Here is a 12,538-nt window from a genome sequence, read left to right as displayed (position 1 = left end):
AAGTACCATACAAAAAAAGTGAGCAAAATGACATAAAGAATAAAGCTAGGACAGAGATATAAGAGAAAAAATCCTGAAAGAAGGAAATAAAAAAACAAAGAGGAGATAACAAAACAGAGAAGGTGAACAACTCAAACAGAACAGAGATGGAAACAGGTAGTGGAACAGAGCAGTAAAAAAACAGAAAATGCTGAAAATGTTCAAGCATCATTTGTGAAAAGATAAACAGACCTAAAATATTAGCTTTGTTTTCTTTCTATAGATGCTACTGGACCTCCTGAGTATTTCTAGCATTTTCGATGTTCATTTTAGACTGCCAGCATCTGCACTCCTTTCGATTTGCATTAGAACTGAGTAACCAAGCCACAGAGTAAGTTGAAATAGGGGACTAAATGGAACAGTGGGAGTTTAAAATGTGGAGAATGAGAGAGAGAATGTCTGCAAGAACAGTAGTGGGTCAATCAAATGGTGTCTGAGATGGAGAGCAACAAGTATGATAGATGAGCTCTGTACTGAAATATTATGTTTATCCAGTTATGTTATATGGCTCAGAATGTTGGACAATATCTAGTAACATGGGGAAATGAATTGAAGCAGCAGAGATGTGGTTTTTGAGGAGGTTGCAAAGAATATCATGGACGAAACGAATATCTAACGAGGATGTCATGAACAGAGCAAACACAAAAAGAGAAATAATGTATGAGATCATGAAAAGGCAACGTAACTTCATTGGACAAGTGATTAGGAAAGAGGAGTTAGAATGCACGGTAATCATGGGAAAGACTGAAGGGAAGAAAGCAAGAGGAAGACAAAGACAAATGATGATGGAGACAGCAGCCAGAGAACTGGAAATGAATACTAATGAATTGATCCACTTGACCCGAAACAAGATTGCGTGGGCCATGGCAGTCAAAGCTCAAACTGGGCACGGCACCTGTTGATGATGATGACTGATTTCTGTTCTGTGGTCATATTCACTCCACTTACATAAAATCATCAAACAGGAAAATCTGCATTTCTTTAGCATCATTTATGTCTTTAAGATTCTCAAAATCTCTTCACCCTAAAGAAATACCATTTTAATGTTATCATGGTTGCATAATAGAATAAACAGTCATTTGAAGAATATCAAAGACCTTTGTCTTTGTTCACAATGGCCATAGGATTGACTTTGATGGCATAAAACTACTGTGCCATGCCAATGATATGCCTGATAAAGGAAGCCATTCTAATAAAACTAGAGGAAAAGAATTTTAACAAATATGAAGGTTACTTTAAGAACTGGAATTCCATTGTTAACCAGGTGGGAGAGCTGAAACCTGATTGAATGAATGAAATTTATTTCGGTCACTACAAACATAACAAAAAGCATCATTTTCAACGATGATTTCATAACAATGATTTCATAGGAAAAAAATCACAAAAAACATAGATATTCTTTAAAACAGACCGAAAGGGTGTGGGCTGAAGCTACAGCTTATTACGCCTACCCCTCTTACTTATAGAACAACATATTTGGCGTCAATCATCACATCAAAACAAAAATTTCATAATCTATTAACACAAAATCCAACTCCAAGTACTTTATACTTTATTGTCACCAAACAATTGATACTAGAACGTACAATCATCACAGCGATATTTGATTCTGCACTTCCCGCTCCCTGGATTACAAATCAATAGTAAATATTAAAAATTTAAATTATAAATCATAAATATAAAATAGAAAAATGGAAAGTAAGGTAGTGCAAAAAAACCAAGAGGCAGGTCTGGATATTTGGAGGGTACGGCACACATCTGGGTCAGGATCCATTCAGCAGTCTTATCAGAATTGGAAAGAAGCTGTTCCCAAATCTGGCCGTACGAGTCTTCAAGCTCCTGAGCCTTCTCCTGGAGGGAAGAGGGACGAAAAGTGTGTTGGCTGGGTGGGTCGTGTCCTTGATTATCCTGGCAGCACTGCTCCGACAGCGTGCAGTGTAAAGTGAGTCCACGGACGGAAGATTGGTTTGTGTCATGTGCTGCGCCGTGTTCACGATCTTCTGCAGCTTTTTCCGGTCTTGGACAGGACAACTTCCATACCAGGTTGTGATGCGCCCTAGAAGAATGCTTTCTACGGTGCATCTATAAAAATTAGTGAGGGTTTTAGGGGACAGGCCAAATTTCTTTAGTTTCCTCAGGAAGTAAAGGCGCTGGTGGGCCTTTTTGGCAGTGGACTCTGTTTGGTTGGACCAAGTCAGGTCATTTGTGATATTGACCCCGAGGAACTTAAAGCTTTTGACCTGTTCCACTTGCGCACCACCGATGTAAATTGGGTCGTGCGGTCCGCTACTCCTTCTGAAGTCAACAACCAATTTATTTACATTACTCCCATTCATTCTAAATCATGTATTTTATCTTTGTCCATTAAATTATTTTTAAATAAATTTTTTAACTTGTTAAGTGTGGTGCATGTTTTTAAATTCTCACTACAACTGTTCCATTGATTCACCCCTGTGACTGAAATACAATGATTTTTTTACATTTGTTCTTATCCTTTGTTTTTGAAATATACATGTTCCTCTCAAATCATGTTGACTTTCTCTCATTTTAAACAACCTTTGGATACTTTGTGGTAGCTGTCCATTTTTTTTACTTTATACATAATTTGTATTATTTTAAAATCTACAAAATCTCTGAATTTTAAAGTGTTTAGTTGAATAAATAGTGGATTGGTTGGCTCATAATAACTTGTCTTATTTACAATTCGTATGACTTTCTTTTGGAGTAGAAAAATTGAGTTTGTATTTGTTTTGTATGTATTTCCCCATCCCTCTACACAGTAAGTCATGTATGGGACTATAAGTGAACAGTATACTGTAATGTATTCAAAGATTCCTGATTTAAGAAATCTTGCGCTTTGTAGAGTATTGCAATAGATTTTGACATTTTTGCTTAAACAATTTATATGTGGTTTCCAGTTTAATTTATTATCTATTACCACTCCTAAAAATTTTGTTTCAGATACTTTATCAATTTCAACATCATTTATTCTAAGTTTACTATATGAGTTTGGTACACAGTTTCCAAATATTATGAATTTAGTTTTATTTAGATTCAGTGATAATTTGTTAGTATCAAACCATTACTTTATAATTTTTAGTTCTTTCTCCACTGTATCCAAAACTTGTTTCAGATGTTCCCCACTACAAAATATAGTTGTATCATCAGCAAACAATATACATTTTAATGTCTGAGAGACCATACATATATCGTTTATATACAAAATGAACAGCAATGGACCAAGCGCTAAACCTTGTGGAACCCCACAAGTTACCCTCAAAAGTTTTGAATTCGAGTTGTTTATATGTACATACTGATACCTGTCTTCCAAATAACTACTTAACCCGTCATGTGCCACCCCTCTAATACCATATCTTTCTAATTTTGTTAATAATAATTTATGGTCAATGGTGTCAAATGCTTTTTTTAGATCAAGGAATATTCCCACTGTATATTCATTTCTTTCTATAGCATTTGATATTTCTTCTTAAAAATCTATTAATGCTATTGTAGTGGTTCTGTTTTTGCTGAAACCATATTGCTGTTCACAGAGTATATTATGTTTTGTTATGAAATCATTTAACCGTCTTACAAATATTTTTTCAAATGTTTTGGAAAACTGTGAGAGCAAAGAAACTGGTCTATAATTTGAAAATGCATGTTTATCTCCAGCTTTGTATATTGGAATGACCTTGGCTATTTTCATTTTATTGGGAAATTTTCCAGCAATCAAAGACTGATTACAAATATGAATCAGTGGTTTCACAACACAGTCAATGATGTTTTTAATTAAATACGTATCATATCCATTTCAATCTGTTGATTTCTTGCTCTTTGATTTATATACTACAGTATATCAATTACAGTCAGAAACAGGTGAATTGATTATGGGGAACAAGGACATGGCAGACCAACTGAATAACTACTTTGGTTCTGTCTTCACTAAGGAGGACATAAATAATCTTCCGGAAATAGTAGTGGACCGAGGGTCTAGTGAGGTGGAGGAACTGAGGGAGATACATGTTAGTAGGGAAGTGGTGTTAGGTAAATTGAAGGGATTAAAGGCAGATAAATCCCCAGGGCCAGATGGTCTGCATTCCAGAGTGCTTAAGGAAGTAGCCCAAGAAATAGTGGATGCATTAGTGATAATTTTTCAAAACTCTTTAGATTCTGGACTAGTTCCTGAGGGTTGGAGGGTGGCCAATGTAACCCTGCTTTTTAAAAAAGGAGGGAGAGGGTAACCGGGGAACTATAGACCGGTGAGCCTGACACCGGTGGTGGGGAAAATGCTAGAGTCAGTTATCAAAGATGTGATAACAGCACATTTGGAAAGCGGTGAAATCATCGGACAAAGTCAGCGTGGATTTGTGAAAGGAAAATCATGTCTGACGAATCTCATAGAATTTTTTGAGGATGTAACTAGTAGAGTGGATAGGGGAGAACCAGTGGATGTGGTATATTTGGATTTTCAAAAGGCTTTTGACAAGGTCCCACACAGGAGATGAGTGTGCAAACTTAAAGCACACAGTATTGGGGGTATGGTATTGATGTGGATAGAGAATTGGTTGGCAGACAGGAAGCAAAGAGTGGGAGTAAACGGGACCTTTTCAGAATGGCAGGCAGTGACTAGTGGGGTACCGCAAGGCTCAGTGCTGGGACCCCAGTTGTTTACAATATATATTAATGACTTAGATGAGGGAATTAAATGCAGCATCTCCAAGTTTGCGGATGACACGAAGCTGGGCGGCAGTGTTAGCTGTGAGGAGGATGCTAAAAGGATGCAGGGTGACTTGGTTAGGTTAGGTGAGTGGGCAAATTCATGGCAGATGCAATTTAATGTGGATAAATGTGAGGTTATCCACTTTGGTGGCAAGAACAGGAAAACAGATTATTATCTGAATGGTGGCCGATTAGGAAAAGGGGAGGTGCAACAAGACCTGGGTGTCATTGTACACCAGTCATTGAAAGTGGGCATGCAGGTACAGCAAGCGGTGAAAAAGGCGAATGGTATGCTGGCATTCATAGCAAGAGGATTCGAGCACAGGAGCAGGGAGGTTCTACTGCAGTTGTACAAGGCCTTGGTGAGACCACACCTGGAGTATTGTGTGCAGTTTTGGTCCTCTAATCTGAGGAAAGACATTCTTGCCATAGAGGGAGTACAAAGAAGGTTCACCAGATTGATTCCTGGGATGGCAGGACTTTCATATGAAGAAAGACTGGATCGACTAGGCTTATACTCGCTGGGATTTAGAAGATTGAGGGGGGATCTTATTGAAACATATAAAATTCTAAAGGGATTGGACAGGCTAGATGCAGGAAGATTGTTCTTTTAGGACCGAGATGAGGAAAAACTTCTTCACACAGAGAGTGGTGAATCTGTGGAATTCTCTGCCACAGGAAACAGTTGAGGTCAGTTCATTGGCTATATTTAAGAGGGAGTTAGATATGGCCCTTGTGGCTAAAGGGATCGCGGGTATGGAGGCAGGTACAGGGTTCTGAGTTGGATGATCAGCCATGATCATACTGGATGGCGGTGCAGGCTCGAAGGGTCGAATGGACTACTCCTGCACCTATTTTCTATGTTTCTATGTTTAATTATTTCTTTTTCCTCAGTTGCTCTAATAAACATAGTGTAAGTGTTTATATTGATAATATTACTATTTACTCCATCTTTATTGCTGGGTTCAGTAATTGATTTAGCTAATTTAGTTCTCATATTAACAAAGAAATCATTAAACCTATCTGCAACCAAATTAGTATCCTTTATTACCATATCATTGTTTGAATTAAAGTAATATGGGTAAATTGTTTTTCTTTTATCTCTTTTAATAATTTCATTTAAAACTCTCCAAGTATTTTTAGTATTATTTCAATTATTCTCCAATAATTTACTATAATAACTCCTTTTACTAGATCTCATAATACTTGTTAACTTATTTTTATATATCTTGTATTTAATTTCAGCTTCCTTTGTTCTATGTTTTAAGAATTTCTTATATAATACATTTTTCTTTTTACAAGCATTTTGTATTCCCTTTGTTAACCAAGGCTTATCAATATATTTCTCTTTGTCAACTTTTTTAACTAGTGGACAATGTTTATCATACAAATTAGTTATTACAGACACAAATGCTGTGGATGACGACTAACCAATCTGGAGGGACAGAATACAGGGCTATAAATACCACCAGACTAAACATGCCCAGGCATCATCCGTAAAGAAGATGGCAGAGTTTGTCATCTAAGCATTGGTTATAATCAATACCTGTACCTGGCTAGAAGCCCGAGAAGAGTTTATTTGTCATATATGCTGGGAAAGCACCAGATCCTTTTATCGCAAGTATGTTTAATGGCAATTAATCTCTTCAGTCTCTTATAGTTTCAGTAGAAGTTAAACATTGTTGGAGAATAGTCAAGGACAGCAAATGCAGGAAGGGAATGGAGGTGCACAATGTGCAGAAATTCAAGACTGAACTGACAGATTTTCGATCAAAAATCTGTATCATAGGTTGATGAGGTTGCAAAGAAAGCTTCTGGCACATTGACCGTCATAAATCACAAGTATTGAGTACAGAAGATGGGATATTATGTTGAATCTGTATAAGATGTTGGTGAGGCCTAATTAGGAGTATTGTGTGCAGTTTTGGTCACCTACCTACAGGAAAGATGTAAACAAGGTTGAAAGAATGCAGAGAAAACTTACAAGAATGTTGCTGGGTCTGGAGGCCCTGAGTTATATGGAAATCTTGAATAGATTAGGATTTTATTCCTTAAAATGTAGAAGATTAAGAGGAGATTTGATAGAGGTATATGAAGGGTATAGATCGGATAAATGCAAGAAGGCTTTTTCCACTGAGGTTGGGTGGGACTACAACTAGCGGTAATGAGTTAAAGGTAAAAGGTGAAAAGTTTAAGGTAAACCTGAGGGGAAATTTCTTCACTTAGAGGGTTGTGAGAGTGTGGAACGAGCTGCCAGTGCAAGTGGTGCATGTGAGCTCGATTTCAACATTTAAGAGAAGTTTGGAAAGGTACATGGATGGTAGGGGTTTGGAGGGCTATGGTCCTGTTGCAGGTCAATGGGAATAGGCAGTTTAATTGGTTCAGCACAAACTAGGTACACCAAAAGGCCTGTTCCTCTGCTGTACTTTTCTATAACTCTATTTTATGGAGTCTAAGCTTGTTTGTAGCTTTGAGATAGGTTAAATGTGGCAAAGATTTCAATAGAAACGTGTCATTCCTCTAATATACTGCTTGGTAATGAGATATCATGCAATTCTTTTTGTAGAAGAGACAGATTTCCAAATCTGTACTTCCTGAAGGAAGCCAGCATTTTTTTGCAACCTGTGCTTATAGCAGTTCTGTGCAGCAATTATAACCTTACCTTTGGATAATATACTGATGTCATTGTTCAAACCAGTCCTCACTGACAAGACCCAGTAGGGCTTTGCATGTACAAATTCTGACACATGAAGGAAGGTTAGAGCAAATTCTGTTCCGAAACAGCTGTAAATGCCGATAATTTGTTGTCATACCTTTCAGAAATTTAAGTTGTTTCTGAATATTTGTCATTCAGAAACATTAGACTTTCAAACACCTAACCAAGTTACGAAAAATAAAAAATGTATACATTAAACATAACTAAAACACTTGAAGTACCGACATTTAGAAACAGATAAAAATGTTTAACTAAATACAATTCAAGAACCATACATTACCAAACACTTACCTTTGTCATTTTCATCGAATCTCCTCCATTCAAATAAATGGAGGTACTCTTACAGTGTATATACTGGAGAATTTTGTAGAATTGCATAAGGATTTCAACATCCAAGTACAGTTGAGAAAAAGCTGTCAAATAGAGCCAGTGAGGTGGCATTTGCACTCACATTTCCATGAGGGTATGTGGGTGCAAATTGCACTTACACTGGGAGCCCCCGGCATTTCTCCACAAGGCCTATACCTTCAGCAATGAACTAAACTAAGTTTTGATTTTCAGATTATTTGGGGAATTTCCTACATAGTCTGGTTTCACTGGATTGTTTAGGCAAAGTGGATGGATTCCTTTCTAGCTATGTGGTCCTATCCACAAGATTTTGTGATATTTGTTACAATGAAGCCACTCTGTTTCCTTGCAGTGGAAGATACTTTTCTCATGCTTTAGGACATAACATGGATACAACTTCCAATGAGAAATACTTGCCCTTGGCCACTACTTACAGTATTGGAGAACATATTGACCAGTTTCTTGTTTATTAGACTCTAGTCTAATTCCAGCCCCAAAGTCCAAAGCATGGAGATTGATCCATCCAAGTGAATAGATACGAATGGAAACTGTCAGAGTGTACTCTACCGTCACATGTAAATCCAAAGGGAAAACAGAGTGATAGGTAACAGCATTGTTCAGCAACCAGTCAGTGGCTACAGCGAACATAACTTCAGCTTCACACCATTAGTACTTGGATTTGGACTGGTACACTGCATTTGGGTCTTCTTGTTTCCCATGAGCAAGGGCAGAGCATTTATTCACTGAGCTCCATCCATTGTTCTTGTTTTTTCTGATAGCTTCCTTGGGTTTGTTTCTATGACTCAGTAACAAATTAACTTGTTCCCTTTTTCTCGCTTATATCAATTTTAAATGTCACAGGGTAAGTACAGTATAAATTAAATGCAGAGTAAAACTCCCTCTATGTTGTCTATTGAATATTGAAAAGCTTAGGTAGAGTGAATGTTGGGATGATGTTTCCAGTAAAGTGAGGGTCTGAGACCAGAGGACAGAGCCTCAGAGTACAAGGACGTTCCTTTAGAACAGAGATGAAGAGAAATTTCTTTAGCTATAGGGTGGTGAATCTGTGGAATTCATTGCCACAGACAATTGTGGAGACAGAGTCATTGGGTATACTTAAGGCAGAAGTTGATAGGTCTTGGTTCAGTAAGGGCATCAAAGGTTATGGGGAGAAGGCAGGAAATGGGGTTGAGGGTTAATAAATCACCCATGATTGAATGTCAGAGCAGACTCGATGGACCAAATGGCTTAATTCTGCTCCTGTGTCTTATGGTCACATTGTACACTCTCAGACGGGTGCATATGGCTTAGGTACAAAATAAAATTCCCTCAGCACTTCGCAGCAATGCTTCTCATTCTGTATAATTTATTTTCCCATTCCAACCATCCTTAAAGATCCTCAGTTATTATCCCATTCTCAAAGTGAGATTTTCACCTTTCTTTGTAGCCATTACCCTCATATCACCATCACCCCTGTGTCATTCTGAAGCTTGTAAGTTGTACAATCCATTTTATAAATTACAGCCCATTGTGACAACTTCAATCCTCTGCCTTTCAGACCCACCTTCTGGTGTATCCTGTGACAAAATTGCTGTCAATTAAAATTTGTTTTAATAATAAACAGTTTACAATCAGGATCAATCCATTTTCAAAACTTTGATTGTTGGAAAGTTATAGAATTACTTCTTTAATTTTCATACATCAACAAATTTGGAAATCAGGTTTTCGCAATATTTTGAGATTTCAAAGAAATTCTTCCATGCTATTCAACTATTGGCCAAAATATCAAAGCACATTACCCTGCGTACTTTGTAGAGACTTCCTAGCATGATCCTAACGGACAAACACCAAGAGTGGCCTGGAAATGTGACAGATAGAGTCTGATAGCAGAAACCGTTGACTGCCAAAGACTTAAGTTCTGGCCACCTTCCAGTGGTAGTTCTCCAACCAAGCTGTACATAGCTCAGATGTCTGTAATTCTGTAACAATTAGGAGGCTGGACTTGAGCATGCAAGAGGCAGATAATGTTACCAACCTTGAAATGAGGTCATGGAACGTCCTGGATAGGCTGTTAGATGGGAGGGGAAGAAAAAGGCAGAGTAAGTGGAGTGAGGCAAAGGGTAAGAAATGAAATCAGTGAAGAGAGAGAGAGAGAGAGAGAGAGAGAGCGAGAGAGAAAAAAAAGAGATAGAAATGGTGATGACAAAATGTTAAATAAATACAGGGAAAGTGGAAACGTTTGAGACATTAAACATTTTTTTCCTCCCTAATACAAGATTAATCCATGTATCGTAACTTACATGAGGTTTGAATAGATTTTTCTCAATAGAGCTAGCTATTGGGTTGAATCCGAATCAGAGTCAGGTTTATTATCACCGGCATGTGTTGTGAAATTAGTTAACTTGCAGCAGCAGTAAAAATGGGCAGGTGCAACAGGAATCCAACAGAAAATCAAACAGGAACAATGGGCAGCAAACCATTGTTCATATATTTTATTTGCACAATTTGTCTCCCCACGTTGGTTATATGTCAGTCTTTATTAGCTTTCCACAAATTCTATTGAATTTCTTTATTTTCCTGTGAATGCCCTCAAGAAAATGAATCTCCAGGTAGTATATGGTACTTAGATAATAAATTTACTTTGACTTTGATGAACACACAAGGAGATAATTTAGATTTAAAGTTTTGAGACTGCTCATTCCTCTATTAATTTTCCCTAGAATTTGTTCTCCCACTTACCCATCAATTCTTCCAATTTCTATTCATTAGGACCAATTTAGAGTGGCTAATTTGCCTGTTCCTTGCAAGCCGTTGGGATGTGTGAGATAACTGGATCACCCGGAGGAAATCTACATTAACAGAAGGAGCATGAGCAAATTCCACTGCAACAGCACTTGAGGTCAGCATTGAACTCGGATCATAGACACTGTGAAACATCAGTTCCATTAGTTATCCCAATGACACCACCTTAGATATGACATTATACATTTTGGGGGATCGAGTGGGCTTTTTAGCCACAAGGATTCAGTGGGGAAGGACAATAGTATAGGGTTCTTCTGCTACTGGACAGGGAGGGGCTGAGATGCGTAAAGAAATTATTGTGGTGTATCATCCCGCCCAGGGGGCACAAAAGTGGCAACAGTCCTAAAGGTTTTAAAGAATGCAATAGAACAGTACTGAAAGCATTGACTATAAATATAAGAATGAAAGAAATGGTGCAGTTTTTTATTGTAAATATTTTTATTATGAGTAACATTTATTTTGAAATTAAGAAGTTGCTCCCCCCCCACTGCACCTGTCATTACACAACCTTTGCCTGAATACCACTTCTTTCCCAAGGCAGAACAAAGTAACAGCTGACTAACAGGTGATAACACAGTATGAAATGACATGGTTTAGAAAGTGACTTCAGAGGGTTTTATGTCGAGAGGTCATTACGGGGTAGTTAGTGGGAGATTGTAGCTAGTCCAAGATGACCAGAATTACTATAGACAATAGGTGCAGGAGTAGGCCATTCAGCCCTTCGAGCCAGCATCACCATTCACTGTGATCATGGCTGATCATCCACAATCAGTACCCTTTTCCTGCCTTCCCCCCATATCCCTGCACTCCGCTATCTTTAAGAGCTCTATCTAACTCTTTTTTGAAAGAATCCAGAGAACTGGCCTCCACTGCCTTCTGAGGCAGAACATTCCACAGAACCACAAACCTCTGTGTGAAAAAGTTTTTCTTTAACTCCGTTCTAAATTGTCTACCCCTTATTCTTAAACTGTGGCCTCTGGTTCTGGACTCCCCCAACATCGGGAACATGTTTCCTGCCTCTAGCGTGTCCAATCCCTTAACAATCTCATATGTTTCAATCAGATCCCCTCTCATCCTTCTAAATTCCAATGTATACAACCCCAGTCGCTCCAATCTTTCAACATATGACAGTCCCTCCAACCCGGGAATTAATCTCGTGAACCTACGCTGCACTCCCTCAATAGCTAGAATGTCCTTCCTCAAATTTGGAGACCAAAACTGTACACAATATTCCAGGTGTGGTCTCACCAGGGCCCTGTACAACTGCAGAAGGACCTCTTTGCTCCTATACTCAATTCCCCTTCTTATAAAGGCCAGCATGCCATTAGCTTTCTTCACTGCCTGCTGTACCTGTATGCTTACTTTCAGTGACTGATAAACAAGGACACCTAGATCTCATTGTCCTTCCCCCTTTTCCTTGACACCATTCAGATAGTAATCTGCCTTCCTGTTCTTGCTACCAAAGTGGATAACCTCACATTTATCCACATTAAACTGCATCTGCCCACTCACCCAACCTGTCCAAGTCACCCTGCATTCTCATAACATCCTCCTCACATTTCACACTGCCATCCAGCTTTGTGTCATCTGCAAGTTTGCTAATGTTACTTTTAATCCCTTCATCTAAATCATTAACGTATATTGTAAATAGCAATATTGTCCCAGCATCGAGCCTTGCGGTACCCCACTAGTCACCACCTGCCATTCTGAAAGGACCCATTAATCCCTACTCTTCGTTTCCTGTCTGCCAACCAATTTTCTATCCATGTCAGTACCCTACCCCCAATACCATTTGCTCTAATTTTGCACACTAACCTCCTATGTGGGACCTTATCAAAAGCTTTCTGAAAGTCCAGGTACACTACATCCACTGGCTTTCCCATGTCCATTTTCATAGTTACATTCTCAAAAAAT

The 12,538-nt window shown here is 38.3% G+C and overlaps 1 protein-coding gene and 1 long non-coding RNA gene across 4 annotated transcripts in view; one reads left to right on the top strand and one right to left on the bottom strand.

Annotated features, from left to right (window-relative positions):
- LOC134352177 (uncharacterized) overlaps window positions 1–11,612 on the top strand; it is a 42,929-nt gene extending 31,317 nt beyond the window's left edge. Inside the window, exon 3 of the long non-coding RNA XR_010019356.1 lies at window positions 10,592–11,612. This is a non-coding gene — a long non-coding RNA (uncharacterized LOC134352177). The remainder of the gene's footprint in view (window positions 1–10,591) is intronic.
- Window positions 1–12,538, bottom strand: part of srl (sarcalumenin) — a 119,050-nt gene that overhangs the window by 17,912 nt on the left and 88,600 nt on the right. For 2 of the 3 annotated variants that reach the window (XM_063059448.1, XM_063059451.1), the window contains exon 5: window positions 9,858–9,890. The exons of the other annotated variant lie outside the window; for it this stretch is intronic. In XM_063059448.1, coding sequence (XP_062915518.1) covers window positions 9,858–9,890 — 33 coding nt within the window. The remainder of the gene's footprint in view (window positions 1–9,857; window positions 9,891–12,538) is intronic. 3 annotated transcript variants of the gene reach the window in all.

The sequence above is a fragment of the Mobula hypostoma genome, chromosome 9 (assembly GCF_963921235.1).
Source record: "Mobula hypostoma chromosome 9, sMobHyp1.1, whole genome shotgun sequence".
Lineage (NCBI taxonomy): Eukaryota > Metazoa > Chordata > Chondrichthyes > Myliobatiformes > Myliobatidae > Mobula > Mobula hypostoma.
The sequence above is the reverse complement of the archived record's forward strand: the minus strand, read 5'-3'. Positions and strand labels throughout refer to the sequence as shown.